This window comes from Aethalodelphis obliquidens, unplaced genomic scaffold (genome assembly GCF_003676395.1).
Source record: "Aethalodelphis obliquidens isolate GAN/ISIS:26980383/991018 unplaced genomic scaffold, ASM367639v1 scaffold57, whole genome shotgun sequence".
NCBI lineage: Eukaryota > Metazoa > Chordata > Mammalia > Artiodactyla > Delphinidae > Aethalodelphis > Aethalodelphis obliquidens.
This window is the reverse complement of record NW_020838001.1, coordinates 6031137-6056307: the sequence shown is the minus strand read 5'-3', so window position 1 is coordinate 6056307 and position 25171 is coordinate 6031137. Positions and strand designations below refer to the sequence as shown.

The following is a 25171-nucleotide window of genomic DNA, read 5'->3' as shown; positions in this document are numbered from 1 at the left end:
TGTGCTCCGGCTCTTAGAATCTTAGATGCACACGGTGATCACGGAGCCCTTGGGACACATTATGGTTCAACTGTCTGGCTTCTCCAGTGGACTCTTAAGTGCACGATGGCAGGCACCAGGTCCATCTTGCCCTCCAGAGTCTCACCGCGCACTGACTAGCCCGATGCCCAGCACAGGGTATTTGTTCCATAAAATATGTTGAATCCTGGGGCCGAGCTGGGTGAGAGTGGCGTTTCTGGGGTGGTCCCTGCAAACAGCCCTTCCCTGGAGACACTTCATGCCTCAGGGCTACATAGGCAGCCAGAATGACCCGCCAGAAGGTGTTTCATCCTCTGTTCTGAGCTACGCCAGCACACATGGCGGGGGAGTGTTCTTCTTAGGGAAGATGTGTATTAGGATTGAGTAGGCAGTGCCTCTTTCTACCTGCTGCCCTTTTTCAGGGTCTGAAATCTGTCTTGTTATGTTGGGGATTTTGACATCATTCTTGGATACTGGGAGTTGGCCTCTTCCTGTTCTCACTCCCAGCCGAGGTGGGGTTGATGTGAGTCAACTTTCACTTTGGAATCAAAGAATCTGGTCCAGGTTTGGGACATGGCTGAGGTTGAGCGCCCTGTTCCCAAGGCAGATCGGCCTGATTGGGGTCAGACTCAGCCACTTCCTGCTGTGTGGCCTTAGGCACGGTCCTTCACTTCTCTGAGCCTCCTTTGCCTCACCTCAAAACTGGCATCTTAGTTGCCCTCCCGTGAGGATGTTGGGAAGATGAATAAGATGATGATGTACCACAGGGTACAGCATCCTGCCTGGTGCCTGCTCGGTAAACAGCAGCTGCTGGTATCATGAACTTTTCCCGTGCCAAAACTGTCATTCAAAAGTGACCCAGGAAAATGCAACTGACATTTGAGCTAGGAGCTTGCCTAGCTCGTACTTAGCTGCTAATGCCCTGTGCACCCCTGCTAGCCTCTGCCCTGAGTTTGGTGTCATCACCAACATCTTTTCTACAATAGCTGCTGTTTCTGATGCACTGGGGTCGGCTCCAGCCTGCAGAGACCCCCTGTCCTCTGCCTCAAACTTGATGACAAGTTGGAACCCATCATCTTACAGAAAACTCTTAGAACTTACATAACCTTTTACAAGACCAAATTGATAACAGTTTGGTGAGTTGATCCTACAGATGCTAAGGTTTTCAACTCTGGGACTTATCTCCTAAGCAGTCATTGATTCATTTCATCAATAAACAGCCAGAAAGCACCTGTTTCAAGTCAGCCAGTCTTCTCGGTAGTGGAGTAGCAGACAAGCGTCCAAGACAGATGAAACCCCCCCACCCCAGAGCTTACTCCTCAGTATGGGAGCCAGACGTGGATCCGACACACAACTAAGGAGAGAAGTTTTGAGGACGCTAAGTGCCACGATGCAAATAAGACGGGGACTAGGGACAGAGAGGAGGTGCTGAAAGAGGTGGTGGGCAGTCCCTTAGCTGGGGTGGTCAGGGAAGGCTTCCTGAAAGAGGGGACATTTTAACTGAGCCTTGAATGATGGGAGTGGGCCAGCCACAGAGGCCCCAGGTGGAAAGGAGCTCAGGGATGGGGAGAGGGCCAGGGCAGCAGCATGGAATAAGAGGAGCGGGGAGGTGTGACAGGGAAGCAGGAGTCAACTCATGGGGCTTGGCGGCCGCATTAAGGGGTTTGAATTTAATTCCAATTGCAATTTGATTTGAAGCAAGGAAGAGACGGAATCTTAGCTTTTAAATAGACGATTCCAGGCTTCCCTGGTGACGCAGTGGTTGAGAATCCGCCTGCCAATGCAGGGGACGTGGGTTCGAGCCCTGGTCCAGGAAGATCCCACATGCCGTGGAGCAACTAAGCCCGTGCGCCACAACTACTGAGCCTGCGCTCTAGAGCCTGCGAGCCGCAACTACTGAGCCTGCGTGCCACAACTAATGAAGCCCACGCGCCTAGAGCCCGTGCACCACAACAAAGAGTAGCCCCCGCTCGCAGCAACTAGAAAAAGCCTGCGCACAGCAATGAAGACCCAACGCAGCCAAAAATAAATAAATTTATTAAAAAAAATTTTTTTTAACCTGTTTCCTAACTTTGGAATCAGCGCAGTTTCTCACCTGAAGCAATTTTCTGGAGCACAGGTGAGGGACGGTAGGAGGCTGCCCCTCCACCCGCATTCCCCATTACTTTTTCTCTTTGGCCAGGAATACTGATTTTCTGTGAGCAGAGACTTTGATTGTTCCCCCACTAACATCCATACATATTCTTTTTCCCACAAGACAGAAAAAATCCAGTGCTGGCAGGCACCAACCATTTAGGAAAATCTTCAGAAAGAATTTTCTCAGCTGTTCCGTTTTAATTGTTGTTTTCCCTATCCATTGTTGCGAACTCGTTCTAGCTGACGACAGAATGAATTTAGGTGTCACAAACAATTCCATTTTTATTGTTGACAAAAGTAATACACATCACATGCCGCTACACTCTTAGAATATCCTTGGGAGGACAGATGAGGGCCCACGAAGAGGCTGCCCTGGGCGGGGGGCTTGGAGGCTGAGACCGAGGCTGAGGGCCTGGGGTGGCCGGGAGATGGATCTTCCACTCTATGTCATTTTGTCCAGCTTGAATGTTTTAACTTGAATGTGGTGAAAACCAACAAAACCTGCTTACAAACCTAACAAATAAAATAAAATAAAATACAAACCCTAGGTTTAGTAAAAGCACTGAAAAAATAACATCTGGGGAATTCCCTGGCAGTCCAGTGGTTAGGACTCCACACTTTCAGTGCTTGAGGGCCCAGGTTCGATCCCTGTTCGGGGAACTACGATCCTGCAAGCGTGTGGCGCAGCCAAAAGAGAAAAAAAAGGAAGAAAAAAAGAAAATGCAGAATAACCATTTATAAATAAATAAATAAATACATAAATAAAATCTGATGCTTGCTGTAACACAAAGAACCTACAGAAAACACACCTGCACCATGTTATTTAATTCCCTAACAACCCTATTTTAGCCCATTTTGCAGATGAGGCACCAGAGGCTCAGACAAAGGTAAGGAAGTTGCTGAAGTTCTTACAGCCAGTAAGCCGCAGAGCCGGCTTCCAGAGCAGGCCTGGCTGCGTCCGGGGGCGGCACTTCTGACCCAGTGCTGTCCTGTCCCCAGATGGTAAGATATTACATTATTGAGCACTCAGTACGTGGCAGCCACTGTTTTAGACCCTTTTCATATTAAACTAATTTACTCTTCCCGACAACTGTAGGATGTATGTATTACAGCTCCCATTTTACAGATGGGGAAACTGAGGCTCCAAGCCGTGAGTTGCCTGCGGGAGGTTCGTCACTTGGTGGATGGGCAGCCCAGACTGGAGCTCTGACTCCAGCGTCTGGTCTTGGGAAGCAGCAGCCTGTCCTGCAGGCAGGCCGGCCAAGGGGTGGTTCCTGGGAAGGACCCTCTATGCCTTAGTTTCCGAGTCTTTAAGGAAGGGCCCATAAATAGAAGATAAAAATATCTGAAAGGATAAACGTTCTACCTCATGCAAAGTGCTTGGCTCAGTGCCTGGTATGTAGTAAGTGCTCAAAAAAAGTTAGTTTTTAAGCTTTTAATCTTTTCTTTTGGCCGCAGGGCATGCGGGACCTTAGTTCCTCCACCAGGGATTGAACCCACGCCCCCTGCAGTGAAAGTTCGGAGTCTTAACCACTGGACTGCTAGGGAATTCCCAGTTTTCAGCTCTTTTGAAACAGGTGGAATGGAACAATCTCTGGTCAAAAAAGAGAGCAAAAGAATAAGAGGAAGAGAGAAAGGAGGGGGGCGAGCAGGAATGAAAGGAAGGAAGGAAGGAAGGAAAGGCAGAGGGAAGGAAGGAGGAAAGAGGGGAAGGCAAGAAGCCCCACTCTGTGCCTCCATGGTAGGCTGGCCCCTTCCACCCTTTGCAGAGCGGGGGAGGGTGGAGCTCCTGCCAACAAGCTCAGGGTCCCTGCCCAGTGTCCAGCTCCGGGTTGCCTCAGGCTTCAGGGCTCAGTTTGCCATCACCGCTGCCCTTCTCATGGCTCGCCTTTCTACCTGGAACCTTTTCCTCTACCTCCTGTGCTCTCGCCTACTCACTCCTTCTCAGCCCCAGCTCCCACCTTGGGCATCACCTCCTCCTGAAGGCTTCCCAGTCCTGGGCTGGCTTAGGTGTCCTCTCAGTTCCCATCACACTTCTTATCATACTGTGTGGGAACTGGCTGTGAGTATTGCATCCAACAACTATCTATAGAATAAATGAATAAATCCATTTATACCAAAATTTCAGAAATTGCTGAAGTGAATCTCACTTCAAGACAGTTGAGGTATTCTCCCATCCATCTAGCCATCCATCCATCCATCCATCCATCCACCATGCTAGTCCCTGGGTATATAAAGTGCTAAAGCTGCCCTGGGCCCTGCCTTGTGGAGCCCACGGTTCCAGACATCAGTCCATCCACCACAGGCACATGTAACTTCCGACTTGGAGTCCTCTGCGTGGTGAAAGGATGGGGATCCAGTGGAAATGTCGCTGCCTCAGGAGCTTTCACAACAGAAAAAAATTTTTTAATTTAATTAATTAATTTCTGGCTGCATTGGGTCTTTGTTGCTGCATGAGGGCTTTCTCTAGTTGCGGCAAGCAGGGGGCTACTCTTCATTGTGGTGAGCGGGCTTCTCATTGTGGTGGCTTCTCTTGTTGTGGAGCACAGCCTCTAGGCACGGGCTTCAGTAGTTGTGGCACGTGGGGTCAGTAGTTGTGGCTCGCGGGCTCTAGAGTGCAGGCTCAGTAGTTGTGGCGCAAGGGTTTAGCTGCTCTGCAGCATGTGGGATCTTCCAGGACCAGGGCTCGAACCTTGTCTCCTGCATTGGCAGGCGGATTCTTAACCACTGTGCCACCAGGGAAGCCCCTTCAGCAAATATTTATTGAGTCCCTATGATGGCGGGAGGAGGGGGAAGCAAGCGTTGGGCTGGGGCTACAACAGCAGATCAAATAGAGACAAGCTCTCTGCTCTTACGATTGGACATCCACCAGAGCTCCAAGACGGGCCAGCCACGGGGGCCCTTATTACTATTACTATGATTACTATTATTAGTATAAACTGGGGCCCACAGGAGGAAATGCAAATGGTGTACAGAGGTGAGTGCATTTCCCTCCCACCCCTGTCTTCCTGTCTGGAAACAAATCTCATTGCCAATTAGGTGTGCATAAGGAGATATTTTAGACACATACACACAATTACATGTATTTCTTATTTAACCCCAATGGTGGCATTTTGTACACACAGTCTGGTACCTCGCTCTTTTCACTTGGTTTATCACGTTGATGGTTCCTTACCAGTTCATACAGAGCTGCCTTGTTTTGCAAGATGTCCCTTTGTGGGTGATGCTCAGGTAATTCTTCCTGTTCTGATGCGGTTTAGGGTGTTTCCAGTCTCCAGTGGATATAAGCAAGGCAGCGGGGAGCACACCTGTTCACAGGCCATTTCACATGGGTATTTATTTGCAGATTCCCGGAACCAGAGTTTTGTCCCTGCAGTCTACATGAACAGGCCTGCTGGGGGTGGGGACGGTGCTTTACATGGAGTGTTCAAGGAGTCTCACTGAGGAGGTGACACTGGGGCTAAAGGGCTGGGAGGGATCATGTAAAGCTCCCAGGACTGGGCCTCAGCAACATTTACTGAGATGCGAGAAGACTCAATATTACGACTTTTGTGCAAGTAAGACCCAGAAAGTCAGTCACAGGGAAGGAAAACCCGTGGAAGCTGCCCTCGGCTTCTTTTAGCTGGGACCCCTGCGGCCGACCCTCCCCTGGAGGTGGCCGGTCTTGGAGCTCCAGTGGATGTCCAGCTCAGGATGAATTTCATACTGGTTCTGAAGCCGGACACCTCCAGATGCCCTGTCACAGTAGGACAAGGAATCAGAGGAATGGGCACACTGAGGGCGGCTGGCCTTGTTTGCTCAGAATTAAAAATTCCTCAAGCTTACAGTTCAGAGAAGGTGGAGGTGGGGCGAGCCCAAGGGTGGGGCTCATTAGAACTTTATTGACTGTCAACAGTGGAAGGAACCTTAGAGGTCATTGGCTAAACCACTGATTTGGAAAAACAAAATTTGTTTAAATGGTAAATTCCTTTGATGCCCTTGAAGTTATTTGAAAGAATTACAATAATAACAAGTATTGTTTATTTATCACTTATTATGCAGCAGGGTCTAGGCCAAAAGTTTTACATCCATTATTTCTTTTCAATCTTCCAAATAACCCTCCAGGGAGATACTATCTTTATCTGTGCAGTAAGTGAGGCTGAGGGTGGTGGCCTCGAGTCCCCTGGCTGAGATGGGGTCCCGGCTGCCTCCCTCTGACTCTGGGAAATGGGATTGGAAACTCCCAGGTCTTGTTTTTCCAACCTCCTGTTTACGGTTGACAAAAGTGAGAACCAACCAGGAGGATTCATTGTGTGACCAAGAGACAAAGTTAAGAGAAAGTTAAAGATCGTGGAAGTACAATTCCTGGCCCAAGAGAGTGCACACATCTCTGTGGTTTTGATGATCCCACCTGCCATATTGGCCCGCAGAGAGAATGGTCCAAGAAACACCCACCAGCACGATACAAGGGCTGGGTCTCCAGCTGTTTGCCAAATTGGAGTGCTGTATTCTTAATTTTTCTAGTCTGATGGGTAGAAAAATACCCCGTGATTACAATGAATGCATTTTAAAGAAACCTACCAAATGTTGGTGGGCCACACTCACCCTCCTCCCCAGTGATCTACAATATGGGGCTTCAGGTTCTGCTTTCCCTCTATTTTATTTTTAGTATAAATTTATTCATTTGTTCATCTTTGAACTCAATAGTGCTGTGTGCCAGGCACTGTTCTAGGTGCTGGGGACACTTCAGAAAATTTCCCTTAGATCCGTCAGATGGAATACAGCCCTGCCTGCATCTTGATTCCATACTTCTAGTCTCCAGAAAGGTTAAATTCTGTTGTGGCTTCTATCTATGCTTAAAAGTCGATAAGAGTTGGGATGTATTTTGAAGGCAGAACCAAGAGGATTTGCTGATGGGTGGGATGTGATGTGGGAGAGAACTGGAGGAGTCCAGGCTGGTCCAAGGTTTTTGTTCTCAGTGTCTGGAAGGATGACTGGGAATCAGGAGCAGGTTTAGGAAAGAAGATCACGGGCTCCTCTTTGGAGAGACTGAGTCTAAAGTGACTATCAGACATCCAAATAGAGGCCATCATGCATAAGTTCCCACCTGCCCTTTATTTTGATTATTTTTTTGCTTGAGGATATTTCTTTTTTATTTCTTTTTATTATTTCTTTTTTTTTTTTTGTGGTACGCGGGCCTCTCACTGTTGTGGCCTCTCCCGTTGCGGAGCACAGGCTCCGGACGCGCAGGCTCAGCGGCCATGGCTCACGGGCCCAGCCGCTCTGCGGCATGTGGGATCTTCCCGGACCGGGGCACGAACCCATGTCCCCTGCATCGGCAGGCGGACTCCCAACCACTGCGCCACCAGGGAAGCCCGAGGATATTTCTTGTAGATCTTTACAAGGCGGTACATAAAGAAGTGCCTCGCTCTTGTTCGTAGCTGTATAGTATTCCGTTGTATGGATGAACCGTTTATCCTATCATATGGAAGGACCAGAACTGGGCATGTTTTCAAGTGATTGGATGAATCAAATTACGTATGATGGTTTGTTCTTCCATGACAAACATTTTTTTGAGTGTTTACTGTGTGCTTGTGCCTGTGAGGAATCTGAGAGCAATAACTTCATCAGGGAGGTACTTTGATGCAGTGGGGGAGGGGCTGCAGCTTCAGATCCACACTCTGTGAAATGGGTTGTTGTGTTATCTAGAGAAATAACCGACACGAAGCCCCTAAAACAGTATTTTGACGTAGGCACCCAACATGTGATATCACCTGCTACCATTTCTTATATAACCATGTCCCAGAGGCTCGAGAGGTGCAGGGTGTTTTGTAAATACGAGTCCCATCTTCCTTGAAAAATCACTTATGTGGTCCAACAGCTCCATTTTGGAGATTCACAGTCCTCTTTAATGCACCAAAGGCTCTGATAAATCCTGCAGTAAAGAAACTTTTGTTTAACCCACTGTTGTGAGAAATGCTGGCTTTGGTTGACACATCAGAGATCAGACAAACATCACAAAAAAACAGGTTTGTGTCAACTTTTCAATGAGTGATGCCTCTCTTAGGTGTAACCTCTTGTCTTGTTCTTTTGACTCTGAAGGTTTTCCTCCGTTTTGGACTTGAAGACAGTGCAATAGTCTCTGTCTGATCACTACACACGATCTCTGGGGGAGGCCCCAGCCGTCCGCTGTCAGGCCTGGACTCACCCCATGAGGCACCAGGGTACAGTATGCAAATTAAATAGCACCCGGTATGTGACTTAAGTAGCACCCCACCAAGAGACCTCCCTCCCATGGAAAACCGGACCTACCCTGGGTCTTTCATGAGAACATTTTTACCCTGGGGCTGCCCGAGGTTTAGCTTCTGGAGTTACAGTATAAAAGGGAATGGCTTTAAAAACCTCAATGCAACTTCTTGGGTGATGGAAATGTTTTAAAACTGGATAGTGGCAATGATGACGGGACTCCAAAAGTTACTGAAAGCCACAGCACTGGGTACGTGCAGTGGGTGACTTTGGTGGTATGGAAGTTATACCTTTATAAAGTTGTTTTTATAAAAGAAGGCAAAAAGAGAAAGACCCAACAATCTCTAGTCCTGAGTCTGTGGAAGGGGTCGTGTTTCCTCTGCAAGTTACACATGGGCTTTTCACAGGGCAGAACATGTGCCATGCCACAGGTGGGCTGGAGAGGGCGTTCCGGAGTTTCTCCTGCAAATGGATGAATTCATGGCTTAGGTGGTGGGAGCTTCTGCCCACGTAGAGCTGACCAGATCAAATGTCCACCCCCAAAGGGCATGATCACCTCGCAGCCAGAAGCACTTTGGCCAGCTGCTTGCGCTGTGATTTGTGGTTGACTTTGCTGGGTGGTGGTTTCTGAGGAAGGACAATTACACTGATTGAGCCTTTCAGGAAATGGTCCCTGAAGAGAGGTAAGAAGACCTTAATTATGGCCCTGGCTGCCAATTAGAGTGAGATCCCGAGTTTATGAATCCAAGAAAGTCTCACCAGACTTCTGCTGCTCCTTGGCTTTTAGCTCCAGAACATGTACAAGGGAAGATGGGTTCTAGAATTTACGGTATCGGCTCCCAACTTTGTCTGTAGTTTCTTTTGAAATCATTTAGCTGCTTGTCCTTAAAGAATTTCTAACTGTGATGTAGGAGAAGAGTTTCCAGTTTATGTTCTCTTAAAGGGACTCAAATTTCTCCCTTCCTTTCTCCCTCTTACGAACCCACTTACGTTTCTAGACACCTACTGTGTGCCAGGCCCAGTGTGGGCACAGGGATGCACCCTGGAAACCAGACAGGCTCTTTCTCACCTCCGTGGAGATTCTAGCCCAGTGAGGATATATAGCCCACACCAGCCCCTGCCCTCCCTCTGCCCTTTGCCGTGTGACCTGTGACAAGGGGCGGACCCTGCCCCACTCATGGCAAAGCGCTCAGACTGTTCTGCCTGACCCTGGAATTTTGAAATCACGTTTCAGTAAGTCTCTATGGACCCCACTCTATCGTTTCTGCATTTATAAGATATTTATTGAGCACCTACTATGTGCCAGCTCATTTATAGCATATGCTGATGAATCAGGTAAACCTGGTCTCTGCCACAGAGGTGATGGTCTAGCGATGACAATTGTCACCGGTGCCCTTTGCCCCCATGGGATCCTCCCAGTGACTCATCTCAGGGGTGGGCACCATCTTGTTTCCATTTCACAGGCGCCGTCATCAAACGGTGGGTGGGAGCCGGCGTCCCACCAGCCCAGCCTCCTGTCGCTTCCATCTGGTTGCTGACCACCGACTTGTAGTCCCTGAACCTCAGCAGCTGAGGCCGAGGGTGATCTGTGTGGACGCCACCCTCCAACCCCCACTCAGAAAAGCTGGAGAACCCTCCTGCATTTCAAGGTCATTTCCATAAGAAGTGAAAATCCGATCTGAGCTGGCCCTGCCTAGTGATTTACAATTCCCCAAACAGGGCGGTCCCACCTAGTCTTGTTGTCTCCTTTCTGATCCACTCAACCCTCTACCCCCACCACGCCCCACCTCAGTTCCTGTTTATTGCTATGGACTTGTGACAGCGAAGGGCCTCAAACAACAGAGAAATGTAATAAAAAAACCCCAAAACGTTAAGGAATATTATGATAGCGTCTAAAAGTTCACATTGAACAAGCAGACTTTTTTTTAGACAGACAAACGCAATGTAATGTACTTGTATCGTTCAAAAATGGATTGACTAAAAGGAGAGCTGTTAAGAGAAGGGATCTGGAATCGGGATGAGCCTGGACCCAATGCCTGCCTCTGTCACATCATAGCTGTGCCACTTGGGTAAGTAAATGAGCTGCCAGCCTCAGTTTCCCTGTTGGTCCCATGGAGAGTTGGTGAGGTTTCCTGAGGCAATGCAGGTCCAGTGCTGTGAGCGGTGCCTGTCCCGTAGAGGGGCTCTGTCTGTGGGTTTTATCTGAGGCAGTGCCGGTGGGCAGTGCCACGTGGGACCCAGTATGCAGCCCCATGTGGGACCCAGTGTGCAGCCGTGGATGGCGTTTCCCGTGTGTGCACCTTGGTGTCAGCAGGGATACTCGCACTTGGAGGGGGTCCAGACTCAGGGTTTGAGGCTGGTGGTGAAAGTACAGCCTCGTGGGGTCAGGGGGTGGGGGGTGGGGTGCCTGCTCTGCCGTCCTCCTTGGAGAAGCCTTCTAGGACCCTTCCAGGTGCGCTTGACCAGTCATGACTTTGCCCCGGCCGAAATAGAGGTAACAGCAGGACACTTTGCAACGGAGTTGATTGCATTCTCATCCTGGAGATGGGATAGTGACGTCCAGGGGGTCAGAGGCCACATTTTATCCATCTTTGTGCCGCTCCCGTCCAGCCCAGTGCCCAGTGATTGGATAGCAATGCTGGGGTCAGACTGCCTGGGTTTGAGTTTCAACTCCTCTACTTACCAGCTGTGTGCTCCTGGGCAAGTTACTTAACCTCTCTGCGCCCTGTTTCCTCATTGGGAATAGTAGTAATAGTAGTCCTCGAATGAAAGGATGATTTTGAGGAGGAATGAAGGTCTCGCATGTACCTTCCACTCTGCGTGGCACGCAGTAGGCATTCATTCCTTCATGGACCCATTCAGCACATGCTCATTCTCTGCCATGTATACACCAGGTCTTCTAAATGATGGGAGTCAACAGAGAACAGCTAGACAAAGATCCCTTCCCCTCCCAGAACTTCTATTCTAGCTGGGCTGCGAACAAATAAATAAACAAGCGAAATAGATAGCACGTTAGATAATGATGAATGCAATGGAGAAAAAGAAAATGAGAAAGAGGAGGCCACCCTCAGCGAGAGGGTGATGTTATGACGATGATTAATCTGTAAAGAGCAGGTATTCTACACAAGACGGGGAAGCAGTGAATCTGGGCTCATTTCTATGTTTCAGTGAAGTGGCATTAAGGTAGGGGAGTGGGAAGTGGGGGGGTAAATTAAGGGAATATTTTCTCCAAATGACCTAATAAAGTTGCTTTTCCTCCAGACATGTAAGAGGAAGGCTCAAGCTCCCACCCACTTTGGGCTGCTCCAGGAAGGTGGAAGTGATAGGTGATTCAGCACCCACCCTGGCGGACCCTAGAATTCTGCTCTTACAGCTAGATTTGCCTCTTGGGGAGAGCGTTGGACCCCCAGAGGGTGGGTCTGGCCAAGGTCAAAGCTTATGCAGAATCCTCATGATAGATGCCACCGAGACTGGGTCATTTGATGATTTCTTGTCATTCTTCTATGGACTTAGTTTAAAAATGTGCTTATTTTATGAATGCTCTCTCCTCCACTGCTTATGGGGAAGACACACTGCAGAATGAACTATCACATCAGTAGAAAATGTTCTGTTCATCTTGGTCCCACTGAGCCTAGCATATGGGCAAAGCAGCTACTGTATGCTAACTACCATTAGATGCTTACCACTTCATTCATTCATTCATCCATTCAGTAGACTTTTGTCTGCTGTCATGTACCCAGCATTATTTAGGCAAACCCCTATGATCCAGGGGTCCACAGACAGTAAACAAGTAAATGGTCAAATACAATGAAAGCACAGCCCATCTAGAGTTCTATGAAGGAAATAGAGAATGATGGTGGACGTTGGGCAGTGTCGACCAGGTGGAGGTGCCATTTGAGTTGACACTTGAAGGATGACAAAGAGCTGCCATGGGAGGATGCGGGAGGAGCATCTGGCAGAGGGAACAGCATTTGCAAAAGTGCTGAGATGGGAACAAACCCTGGCATGAACGAGAAGTTTAGGGAAAGCCAAGGTGGCTGGGCTGGTGGCACAAGGGAGCCAGTGGTGCGGACCAGGCTTGAGCAGGGCTTGATCAGGCAGCGCCTTGCAGCCCGAGGTACGAGATCTGGAGTTAATTCTGAGAGCACTGGGTAGCTTCTGGAGGGTTATGTTTTCAGATCACTACTCTCGGGCAGAGGATGGACAGGAAGGGGTCGGGAGATCAGGGAGGAGGCCCTTCGGTGCTTCCGTGAGAGGAGCAAGGATGGGGCTGGGGGTGCTGGTGGTGGACACAGTGGGTTTAATGGTGGCCCCCCAAAGAAACGTCTACGTCCTGATACCTGTACCTTGTGATTGTGACCTTATTTGGAAAAAGTCTTTGCAGATGTAATTAAGTTAGAGATCTCTAGATGAGATCATCCTGCTTAACCAGATGGGCTGTAAATCCAATGACATGTGTCCTTATAAGGGACAGAAGAGGAGAAAACACAGACACATGAAGAGGAGGAGGTCCTGTGGCCATGGAGACGGAGATTGGGGTGATGCAGCCACAAGCCAAGAACATCTGGATACACCAGAAGCTGCAAGTGGCACGGAGGGATCCTCCCCTAGAGCCGTCAGAGGGAGCACAGCCCTGCCGACACCTTGATCTCAGACTTCTGGGCTCCAAAACGTCCGTTGTGTTAAGCTGCCCAGTTTATGTTAATTTCCTGAGCCGCCCCAGGAAACCAATATGGTGTGAAAATGGTAGGAGTGACAGGATAGCAGTTACATTGCCTCAAAGTACCTTCTCACAGGGGGAACGTAACTTGACGGTGGAGATGCCCGGCCGATACCACTTTGACCGAGGGACCAAAGTTAACCTCGCCCGTAATGTCACCTTACCCAAGGAGGGTCCTCCTGCCCGGTGTTGCTGGAGCCAATAGAATGAGACCGAGTTCAGTTCAGAAGCCAAGGAAAGTTTTATTCTTTGACCAAAGCATGGAGAGGACTGAACCCATGCTCTAGAGCACAGGCTCCCCTCGACCCGACCCAGGCCGTGGGCGGGGCTGCTTCCTAGGGATCTCTGCGCGCGGAGGGGCGGGGGCGGGGCTTCTGCGCGGCCCGCAGAGCTGAGCGGCCAGGCGCCTGCGCAGCCCTCTTGCGCAAGGAACCCTGGTCTGAAGGGGTGGGCGTCTGGCCTCTGCGTGACGCGCCGTGTGAGCCAGTGACAGCGGACGAAGCAGAAACGAGAAAAAAAGGTTAGACTTGACTCTTATTACCCAGATTCTAGTTTTATTTCCTGGGACTTGTTAGTGGGCTTTGCTGGTGACAGTGACAGACTCATGTATGGTACTGCCTCCCGGTGGGATGGGACAGGACGGGATAGGCGCCCGTCTGGGGCCGGAACCAAACTGCACCCCGAACTGCTTCCTCCGGGGAGTCGGTGGGAACCCTTGTCCTCATCTTCATCTTCGCCTTGCGCAGAGGCTCAGGCCAATCTCAGACATCTGGGGCCGAGGTCAGGCCCAGGCCAGACGCCCAAAGTTCACTGTCAGTAACAGAGGTGCAGAGAGGAGCGGCCTTGAAGCTTGTGGCGCAGGGGCTGCCTTGCGTGTGCTCCGACCGAGTGCTTCCTAACTACCTTGCCAGTGTGCCACAAGTGACGAAAACAGACCCAGAGCACGACCGCCAGTTTCCAGGCCCACACAGACAGTAGGAGGCAGAGCTGCGTGTCTCACCAAGTCGGGATTTTGCCCTAAAACCTGTGCTCCTTGGCCTAAAACCTGCCCTGGGCCCTTTGAAAGGAGGAATTCTCAAAGAGCTTTTCCTTCTTGAAGCTGCATTAGGGCTGTTAGGATAAGAAGGTATTATGTGCAGCTGGGAGTGAATCCGCTAGAGATTTCTCTTCAGAAACTGGAGATGGGGCTGCAGGGGAGAATCCGATGGTTAGATGATGTAAGGAAAAATACTAGTAAATTTAAGCACTAGAGCGATAATGAAAAGGGCTTTCCTTCCAATCGTAGGCTGCTTACTTGATGCCGGGAACTCTGCCACGTAGTTTTGACACATTATCTTTGTGTGGTTTTTTTTTTTTTTTTTTTTGCGGTACGCGGGCCTCTCACCGTTGCGGCCTCTCCCGTTGCGGAGCACAGGCTCCGGACGCGCAGGCTCAGTGGCCATGGCTCACGGGCGCAGCCGCTCCGCGGCATGTGGGATCTTCCCGGACCAGGGCATGAACCCGTGTCCCCTGCATCGGCAGGCGGATTCTCAACCACTGCGCCACCAGGGAAGCCCTATCTTTGTGTTTTTAATATTTCAATCACTTTCAGCATTTAAGCTACATCCAACTCCCACCAGAAGTAATGTTTCCCCTGCGGGTGAGAAGAACACTCCAGGTCATGTGTAGCTGCTCTGTTCATATTAATAATGTCCATGAGATGCCAGCTTAGGTGTGCCAGGAATATATATACACATACACATATATAAGACAGACTTTATAGATATGTACATATAGTCATATATACAGTCATAAATATAGTCATATATATACAGTCATATATATGACAGACATATATACAGTTACATATATAGTCATATAAACAGACAGATATAGGCTTATATATACAGTCAGATGTATGGCAGACTTTTATATATGTATAGTGTGTATATATATACATATATCTATTTGTATATTCATATATATATAATAGACTTCCTGCCTCTGAGCCATGGGCCATGTGGAGGAGGGGACGTTGCCATGGGAAGGGGTGGATGGTAGTGATCACATTGGCTTTGCTTTGGGCTCACTGTGCAAAAGGCACGGAGCTAAGCCTTTTGCACACATTTTCTTATTTAATGTCCCCCTGCCCTAAAACTTAGGAGACACAACTCTCACTCCTGCACTAGGCTGGAAGCTCCTGGGCACAGAGGCATTTCCTGGACAGTTCACTGCTGTGCCTAGAACAGAACCCGGCATGTCATGAGCGCCCAGCACATGTCTGGAGGAATGAATTATACTGAATTAAGTATTTGTCGAATCAAGACGTGTTTCCACCCCCAAGTACACACGGCCAGGAAGTGGAGGAAAGTGAGCAAGGCCTGTGGATCTGCTCAGGCTCACTGGAGCCTGCTCCCCTCTTTCCCACGTGGGGCAGGCGGGAGGGCAGCCAGGCAGGGGCGGGGATACAGCCCCTCCCTCGTGGCTGGGGCGGTGGTGCAGTGGGTGCGGACACGTGGGGTTATGAGGGTTTACCTTTCAGCCACTGGCTTAGAATTCCCAGGACGTGCAGAGACCTGGGCCCGGAGGAAGCGTGGGTGTCAGGAGAGGACCTTTGGCTTGGGAGGGGTCATTCTTTTGCAGAGTCTAGTCCTCGTGGAGCTGTATGCACGGTGAGCCTCCCAGGCCCACAGATGAGTCAGAATACGTTTCTTCCTTTAAGGGGCTTATTCATTGGAGGGGGTGGACACCACACTGGACTATGTTTAATTCAAAAATTTTCTAGATTATAAAAAGAAATTAGTGTAGTAAGAAGTTTCCAACAGAACAAAAGGGAAATGTTTGCTGAAAAGTAGGTTTTGTTGTTCTCCCGGACCACCTTCCCTCTCCTGGGGGTGCTGTTACCTGGTAATGCTTTCCTTCCAGAAAGTCTGTGCAAATGTGTGGTATAGACCCTTTGTAGCTTTGTACTTTACACACTCTTGTGCACCTTATCTTTTTTCTTTCCTTAAAATAATAGCACGTATAGCCCTCTGGCATCATTTTTCATGGCGGTATACTACTCCAGTGTGCACGTGTACCATGGTATATTTAACATTTAACCTTGGTGCTGTTCTACTTCCTTTGCTATCACAAATTATGCTGCAAAGAACCTACCTGAATACTCATCTTTCTGAACATGTGGAAGAACATACGTACATTCTATCATATATCTGTATATAATATAGAAGTAGAGGGTCTTCCGTGGTGGTGCAGTGGTTAAGAATCCGCCTGCCAATGCAGGGGACACGGGTTCGAGCCCTGGTCAGGGAAGATCCCGCATGCCACGGAGCAACAAAGCCCGTGCACCACAATTACTGAGCCTGCGCTCTAGAGCCTGCGAGCCGCAACTACTGAGCCCACGTGCCACAACTACCGAAGCCCGTGTGCCTAGAGCCCATGTTCTGCAACAAGAGAAGCCACTGCAGTGAGAAGCCCACGCACTACAACAAAGAGTAGCCCCTGCTCTCCACAACTAGAGAAAGCCCATGCGCAGCAACGAAGACCCAACACAGCCAAAAAAATAAAAACAAACAAATAAATAAATTTATAAAAAAATATATATATAGAAGTAGAATTCCTAGAATAAAGGGTATGATTTTTGAAATCTACTGTAGTTATTACCAAATTACGCTTCTAAAATATTGTATCAATGTTTATTATCACAAATCTGATGATTCTTTTCCCATATTTATAAACACTGTGTTATCATACTTTTCATTTATTTATTTATTTACTTACTTGGCGGTGCCGGGTCTTAGTTGCAGCATGCGGGATCTTTGTTGCGGCATATGGGGTCTTTAGTTGCGGCATGCGGGATCTAATTCCCTGACCAGGGATTGAACCCGGGCCTCCTGCATTGGGAGCACAGAGTCTTGGCCACTGGGCCACCAGGGAAGTCCCTCAAACTTTTTGCTATCTGTAAATCTGATAGCTAAAAATGACATTTCCTTGTTTATATTGACATTCCTTTAATTACGTGGTTGAGCATTTTTTTCACGTATGTGTTTTTATTTTTATGTGAACTGCCTTTTCATATCCTTTGCTCTTTTTTTTCCTATTGCCTTGTCTTCTTAACATTGATTTGTAAGAGGCTTATATTAATGGTTTGCCTGTCATACCACTTTGGATTATACAAGTCTGGGTCGGGGTCTTAGTGTAGTGATAGACATAAGTCCAGAATAATGTGGGAACAAAGACAAGGGTCCCATGATGTTGAGTGAGTTTATATAAGTCAGGAGAGACTTTTGGGAGGAAATGATATGGAGATGAATCTTTTTTTTTTTTTTTTTTTTGCTGCGCCGTGCAGCATGTTGGATCTTAGTTCTCTGACCAGGGATGGAACCTATGCCCCTTGCAGTGGAAGCGTGGAGTCTTAACTACTGGACTGCTAGGGAAATCCTGGAGATGAGTCTTAAAGGATGTGATGAAGGAAGAAGATGTATCAGAAGAGTAGATTACATATGCAGAATGTCATGGCAGGAAATTGTGTGTGTGTTGGTGGGAGGTTGGGGGAATTATAAATAACTCTGTCTTCTGAAAGTAGAGTGCTTGGAGGGGTTTTGTGTGTCGGCGAGAGATGGCATTGGAGTAACGGAGTGTTGGTTCACTTTCCTGTGGGCAACAGGAAGACATAGAAGGGGTTCTAAGCAAACGATCAGATGAGCAAATTTGTGTTTTAAGAACTCTACTTGTTGTTTTGTAGCATGGATTGTAGGAGAACAAGATTAGAGAAGGAAAACCAGTTAGGAGGCTATTGTAGCAATTTGGAAGAGGAGATAGTGGGCCAGGCTAGGGCAGTGAGCATAGACGAGGGTGACATGGACACTCTTGAAAGCCCTTCATGTTTGGGAGGTAGGATTGGCAGAATGGGTGACTGAGTAGCTGTGGAAAACTGTGATTCATAGACAGTTCCTCTGTGAGCAGTGGGGGTTTAGAAGAGATGGATGTCGGTGGGGATGAGAAGAGGTGAGAATGGGGTGTGCTGAGTTGGGCAGAGGATGTTCTTGGATTCTATACACAGTGGATGTTCCAAAGATCGCTGACCCTTGATTAGACGTCCTTTGGGGTGTCTGCCCAGCCCACACCCCCTTCTCTGAGCTGACCCTTCTCTCCACGGGTGTGGGCTCTTATTGCCAGGTGACCCTGCCTCTCCATGGCTACCTGGAACAGTGCTTGGCTACATGACCCAGAGGACACCAGTTGGAGCTTCTTTCCCTGGAATTTGGAATTTGAACTGGGAAAGATGCTGTGGGACCAGGGCTCACCTGACTTGTCCAGTGCACTCTGGGGCTGTGTCTGCGCCCTGCATGACTGCCACAGGGGAAGTGGACTCTCAGAGAGGGGGTAAAGCAGCGTTCCTGGACAGAGGAGCAGGGATGTCCGGCTCAACGGAGCAGATTGAGCCCCCGCGGTTGTCACCACTCCCTCCACAAAGCTCGCTAACAGGGCAGCACAGGAATGAAGAGGCATTCCCAGGACAGACCAGAGAGGAGACGGCACGAGAGACCTCAGAGTGATTGGAAGCAGGAGAGCCAATGGACAGATGGCAACTGGCAGAGAATTCCATGAAGTTCTAAGTCTGGGGCAGCGGAGAGAGTGAGCACATTCCTGCCAGAGAGCCCCAGGAATGGTAAAAAATGGGAGATATCAGGGACTCCCTGGGGTGAGAAGGAAAAATGGAGGATTGGTGGACAGATTTTACAAGGACAGACTTTAGACCCAAGATCTTCGCCATCACTTAGTGCAGCTGGGCATCTGCCCCTTCCCATCCCAGACGAGAGGTTTCCTTTGTTTAATTTCTTTATTTATTATATTTTTGGCCGCTTCGCAGCGGCATGTGGGATTCCCCAACCAGGGATCGAACCCATGCCCCCTGCATTGGAAGGGTGGAGTCTTAACCACTGGACCGCCAGGGAAGTTCCAAGAGGTTTCCTTTGAAGGTTGGCACTAGAGGACCTAGACCCACAGATCCCAACCTAACCAGGGCCGCAGGTCATGCACTGAAAACAGGGAGTTTGCAGGAATGTTTATTTATGGAGCACTGAAATGTTCAGTGTCTCCTCAACTCTGCTTCCAGAATCCTAGCAGCCAGGGGCCAATGTCTGGAGGGTTTTTCTCAGGTAGGGTTGGTTGACAGATAAAATGCGGTTGCCCAGTTATTGTACATTGAATTTCAGATAAGCGACAAACACTTGTTTGGTATAAATGTGCCTCAAATGTTGCAAATTTTTATTGGTAAAATCTGGCAGTGCTGTTCAGGAGAAACTAAGAGGCCAAGAGACAAGTCCTGGAGGTTTCCTCCCCAGCGAAGTGACTTGGGACCTTGGACCCCTACTGGGGTGCCTGTGGGTAGATACTCTTTCCCTGTCCAGCAGCATTTGAATCTCACTCGTAAATGTGAAGAAATAGCCAAGATCACCTGACGTTAGAGGGAAGGTTCCCAGATGAAAGACAGTGATGAACACCAACAGGAAAAGGAATTCTGAGGATGTAGGGACACTTCAGAGAGCAGAGAGCTTCAGAGAAGCAGAGATAAGAGACGAGCCCCCAGGGTGACCCTTGCTGGCTTCCCAGTTTTCAGTTCCTACGGAGCCCCTGCCCTTCCCATCCCTGGCTTCTGTAGTCCTCTATCTGCCAAAGAGCCACCTGGGCGCTTAACATGCTGTGAATTTGCCTCCTTCCTTTCTGACCAAAGGGTTCTTCTGTCCTGAGGAAAAATCACTCCCATCCAGGATGTGCCTGCCCTGGCCCCTCATCTTGCTGACCGCAGGCAGCTTGGAGGAAGAGGTCTCCCCTGGGTTAGCAGTCGACCCAGTGTCTCTGCCAAGTGACCCTGGCAGCTGCAGCCTCCCCGTGCCCTCGGGGAACCAGGGCCAAGTCCTAAAGGCTCCATCTGAGGCTGGCCCAGGTCCTGGCTGCCCTCTCCGCTTGCAGGGGATGGAGCCCGTTGGCTCTGCTTCTCAAGTGGGAGCCGGGAGCCGACACTTGGTTTGTGCCCTCTCTCCTTCCCTGAACCAGGCAGAGCTCGTGCTCCTTTGCATCTTCTCCTCTCCTCCCCTGTCCAAAAGCTCTGGGAGGGCTTTTTTTTTTTTAATAAAGACTTTATTTTTTTAATAAATTTATTTATTTTTGGCTGCACTGGGTCTTCATTGCTGTGTGCGGGCTTTCTCTAGTTGCGGCGAGTGGGGGCTACTCTTCGTTGCAGTGCATGGGCTTCTCATTGCGGTGGCTTCTCTTGTTGCAGAGCACGGGCTCTGGGCGCACGGGCTTCAGTAGCTGTGGCTTGCGGGCTCAGTTGCTCCACGGCATGTGGGATCTTCGGAGGAAGCCCCCGAATGTAACAATTTTTAAGCATCTGAACAGCAGTTGTGAACATTCGCTCAATTCAATTGCTCCACGTTTATGAAGCATTTCCTCTCTGCCTGTGGAATTTAGTCCTTTCTTTTTTGTAACTAGCATAGATTTATTTTCTAGGTTCCAATGGCTAATATTAATGGTTTCATTAATAGATAAAAAAGAATGAGGTCATTTTGGTAACACAAACGTTTGAAATATGGGTTTGAAGATCAGGTGATCAGCAAATCATCATAAAGTTGATGTTGTTTGTCATCAACACCAGGGCATTTTAAAAATTAATTAATTAATTAATTAATTTTTGGCTGTGTTGGGTCTTCATTGCTACTGTGCGCGGGCTTTCTCTAGTTGCGACGAGCCGGGGCTACTCTTTGTTGCGGTGTGCAGGCTTCTCATTGCGGTGGCTTCTCGTTGCGGAACACGGGCTCTCGGCGAGTGGGCTTCAGTAGTTGTGGCTCGTGGGCTCTAGAGCGCAGGCTCAGTAGTTGTTCCAGGGCTGGAACCTGTGTCCCCTGCATTGGCAGGTGGATTCTTAACCACTGTGCCACCAAGGAAGTCCCTCTGCATTTGTTTTCATGGTGAGAACAAGAGAGGAAATCTGATTCACACAATGAGTGACAGGGGTTTTTCTTTTTGCGGTTGTTTCATTTTGTTTGTTTGTTTATTTTTAGCTTGCTTTCCAACAGTAGTTCTCAACCTTGGCTCACCTAGGGCAGGGGTTGGCAAACTACAAAATCCAGCTGCAGCCTGCTTTTGTAAATAAAGTTTTATTGGAACACAGCCACAGCACATTGTCTACGCTCCTTCAGCGCACTGCCTGTGCAGAGCTGAGTAGCTGCAGTAGAGGCGGTATTTGGCCCTGTATAGAGAAAGTTTGCTGACCCCTGACTTGAGGAACGCCGGTGTCCCTCTCCCCAGAGGCTGACTTAATTGCCCTGGGTCGGGGTTGGGTGGGGTAGCCTGAGCACACTAGGAGACTTAAAAGTGCCTTAGAGGAAGCTCCTGTGCAGTTAGCACTGGGGAAAAGATGAGGCCCGAGCAGTGAGGCAGGGGCAGCCTATGTCGAGGGCCTGGAAGAGGATTCCAGGCAGAGGGACGAGTACGACTGAGGACCCCGCTAGGGAGACCGCGTCGGGGGTAACGGCACCCAGGCGGCTGGGGCGTGGGGAGCTCAGGGAGGTTCAGAGGAAGCTGGCCGGGGTGGGGTGGGGGAGTTCTGTGTGGCCCCCAGGCTTGGCATTGAGCTGCTGAGTCCAAATTCCAGGAAGACAAACGGCTCTTCTGCCAAAGTTTCAGGCCGCCCCGCACTCCGAGACACCCCGTTGCTTCCTCTAGTAGCCAGGCTGTTCCCAGCCCTGACGGGGGACGCAGGAGCTGGCCGCTGGCCAGAATGCTGCAGGTGAGGCGTGAGGCCCTGGTGGGCATCAGGCCCAGACAACAGAGTGGCAGGTGGGGAGGTCTTGGATGTGGGAGCCCGTCAGCCTCAGCTTCAGGTCCCAGCCCTGCACTCACTACCTGCCTTCAGTTGAGTCCTTGGGAGACAAATTTTAAACCAGAGATTTGTGTGCGGGACATTTAATGGGGCGTGTTCTCAGGAGCCACACCTGTGCGGGAGGGTGGGCAGCTGAGCTGGGCAGAGGGGGTGGGCGTCTCGGCCCATCCCCTGGGGGAGCTCTTGAGCGGGGTGGGCCTCTCACAGAGGTCCCCAGGCAAGGCAAAGACTGTATCTACCAGTTGGTCACTAGATGCAAACTGCTGTCCAGGGAAGGGCCGTGGGCTTGGATGAAGCAGGTCTCTGAGGCCTAGGGCGATAACCAGGGAGGAGCTCTCTGTGAGCTGTCGGTGCCCCTACTCCCAGTCTTGGTCTTAGAGTCTGAAACCGTAGCATCTACTGCAGCTACTATGTGACATCAAGCACGCTGCTTAACCTCCCTGAGCTTCCGCTGTACGAAATGGAGTCGATGGGCTGTTGGGAGGACTGGAGATATTGTATCCAAAGCCCCTGGCCCCAGTCCTGCACTCTCAGAGGTGCCAGGAAATGTTTGTATAGTTGAAAGGATGGGTGAATGTGTTGCTTTGTTATCTGAATGAGCCCTAAAACTCCCTTTCTGGGGGAAAGACCCTGGGGACACAAGCCAGGAGACAGTGGTCTGTCCCACCACTAACTGGTGGTGTGACCACAGGCTGCTGCTCAGTTAAACTCTCTGGACCTTAATTTTTTATCTTGCAAATGGAGATACTAACAGGCCTGTGCTTTCCTTGGAGTGCTGGGGAGGGAGTAGAGGCCAGGAGGTGGGGAAGTGAGAGCTCTGGAAGGAAAGAGAGGCATCAGTCTCCACTGGGGGTGGGGGTGGCAGCAGGTGGCTGCGCGGGAAGGGTCCTGGGTGAGCTGGAGCCCTTGTCTGGCTTTAGGTGCAACCCCGCACCCACATATGCACACATGTGGACACGTACATGTATGTATTTCCTTAACATGCGTTTGCATGGACACACACTCCCCATATGGGCAGAGGCAGATGTGTGTGAATGCATGCACACGTACATGCTTGCACATGCACCCCGCACATCGTGCCTCCCTGAGTGTTTGCGTCCACTCACATGCTCACATCAGAGCAAGAAGAGATTAGGACTGGAGTCTTCTGAGGGCCTCGCTCTGCTCTCAGCTGGTGACCCCATTCTGAGGGCAGAGGAGCAGGGTTGCCAAGAAGCAGCTCAGATGGGGGCCATGTGCGTGAGGTCAGGCGGGCAGGGCGGTCTGTCTGACCCCGTAGGTGCCAGGCTGGGCCAGGCCACATGCTGGGCTGAAGAGTCCAAGCCAACGTTAATGGGCTCCTCAGGGACCAGGGCTGGTCTGCTAAGAGAACGACTGCCAGCTAACCCAGCTTTTCATTTAGTGATTTGTCCCAGAAAACTCCAAACTGCACCCGAGTTAATGGTGTTGAGCGCTGATCAGTGGCATTGAGGGTGCTTTCTATCTTCATCCTTTGTTTTCTCTCATTTTTCTATGGTCAGTATGCATTAGCTTGAATAGTAATCAGGATCATAAATGCAGTTGGTTGAAGACATTTGTTGATGATGTTTGTCTAGCATCCCTTGCCCCCAGGCCCTCACTTGCCCTCCTGTGTTCTTTGTGGCTTGGGTGGAGCTGACAATCATGGAAGCTTGGACCCAAGGCTATGGGGTGGGCATGAGGGCCAGGCCTGGAGAATCAGAGCTCCCCATTTCCAAGTCCCCAGGGATTGTAACATGACCCATGCCGGGCCAATCAGAGGGATTCCTGAAAGCATCTTTGAGCACCTGGATTTAGCCATTCCTAAAGTTGACAGTGCTTTTATTTATTTATTAAAAATATTTATTTATTTACTTATTTAATTTGACCGTGCCGGGTCTTAGTTGCGGCATGTGGGATCTTCTTTGCCGCATGCGGGATCTTCACTGCCGCATGCGGGGTCTAGTTCTCTGACCAGGGATCAAACCCAGGCCCCCTGCATCGGGAGTGCGGAGTCTTAGCCACCAGACCACCAGGGAAGTCCCGATATTGCTGTTATATGAGCCAATAAATTTCCACTGTTCCTTAGACACATATGAATCAGATTTCTGTGATTCACAATGGAAGGAGACTGGACTGATTCTTTTGCTTCTGATCCCTTTTATTGCCCAGATGCAGGTAATAGAAAAGATTTTTCTTTTCTGTCATCTCCTCGTGGCTGGAGACCTGTAGTCTACTTCACCGTAAGGACCCACAGTGGCTGGCATGGACTGAGCCTGACCCAGCACGCAGCAGATACCTGTGGAATTGAGGTAGGATCCACGTTGAAACTCCTTGGTTGCAAGTATCAGAAACCTTAGTTCAAAGCAGCTTTGGCAAAAAGTGCAGCTTATTGGCTTGGGTGTGTGAAAAGTCCGAGAGTGCACAAGCTGACCTGGGGCTCACATGACTTTTTCAGGTGTGGTCTTGACCTTTCTGTTGTTTTCACTCTCAGACTGGCTGTCCTCGTGAGGGGACCCCTGGTCAGATGAAGGCCTTCCAAGTTAGCAGTCTCAGTGGAAAGAGATTTTCTTCCTCTACAAAATTCTGAGTGCCTAGGATTGAGCGTCAGTGGGCGGCTGGGCAGGTGCCTGGGGAACCAGTCCCTAGGGATTCCCTGGACCGGACTGGAACATGCTGTTTGGCCACGTGAGATCATGTGACCTGGAGTGGGCGGGGCGTCAACTGTGGAAGATAATATGGACTGAAAGTGATGGAGAGGTGTGGCTCCCCAGATGAAAATGGGTGCTGTTACCAGAAGAAAGAGGATGGGGTCCCCAACAATTCTATCCCTTTCTTCTGGGTTAACACTACCCCAGGGAAGGCCCCCAAATCCTGGCAACCTGGTTGTCGGGATCTGACCTCTCCCAGAGAAGCTCTTCCTGCAGGGTTCCATCCAGGGGCCTCCCAGCATTTGGTAGGTGCTGGGCCCGCCTTTCCTTCTGCAGAAATGCAACAAAGGAGGCCAGGGAGGGGCATCCCTTGGGGGGCTGGAAGCCGGCCTGCTACAAGGAACCAGGAGCTCTTTCTGGGGGCCATTACATGATTTCCCTCTTCTGTGCCTACAAAAAATATGGTCTTAATACAGCATGTTTAACAACACAGGCAGGATTAAAGGGCAGCCCTAATTGACCAAGGGGTGGGTCTCCACCTGTTTACTCTCCAGAATA

At 49.7% G+C, this 25171-nt stretch overlaps 1 protein-coding gene and 1 long non-coding RNA gene across 6 annotated transcripts in view; both read left to right on the top strand.

Annotated features, from left to right (window-relative positions):
* Nucleotides 1-25171, top strand: part of TFAP2C (transcription factor AP-2 gamma) — a 169948-nt gene that overhangs the window by 18694 nt on the left and 126083 nt on the right. For all 4 annotated transcript variants that reach the window (XM_027086928.1, XM_027086933.1, XM_027086936.1 and 1 more), the window contains exon 6: nucleotides 24135-24274. In XM_027086928.1, the coding sequence (XP_026942729.1) occupies nucleotides 24135-24274 (140 nt within the window). The remainder of the gene's footprint in view (nucleotides 1-24134; nucleotides 24275-25171) is intronic.
* Nucleotides 7426-20205, top strand: LOC113609550 (uncharacterized). Of its 2 annotated transcripts, XR_003428676.1 has the most exons (4): nucleotides 7426-9612; nucleotides 10309-10448; nucleotides 12848-13619; nucleotides 18257-20205. It is a non-coding gene; the product is annotated as an uncharacterized LOC113609550 (long non-coding RNA). The 2 variants fall into 2 exon arrangements; XR_003428675.1 differs by having other exon boundaries at nucleotides 7426-10448.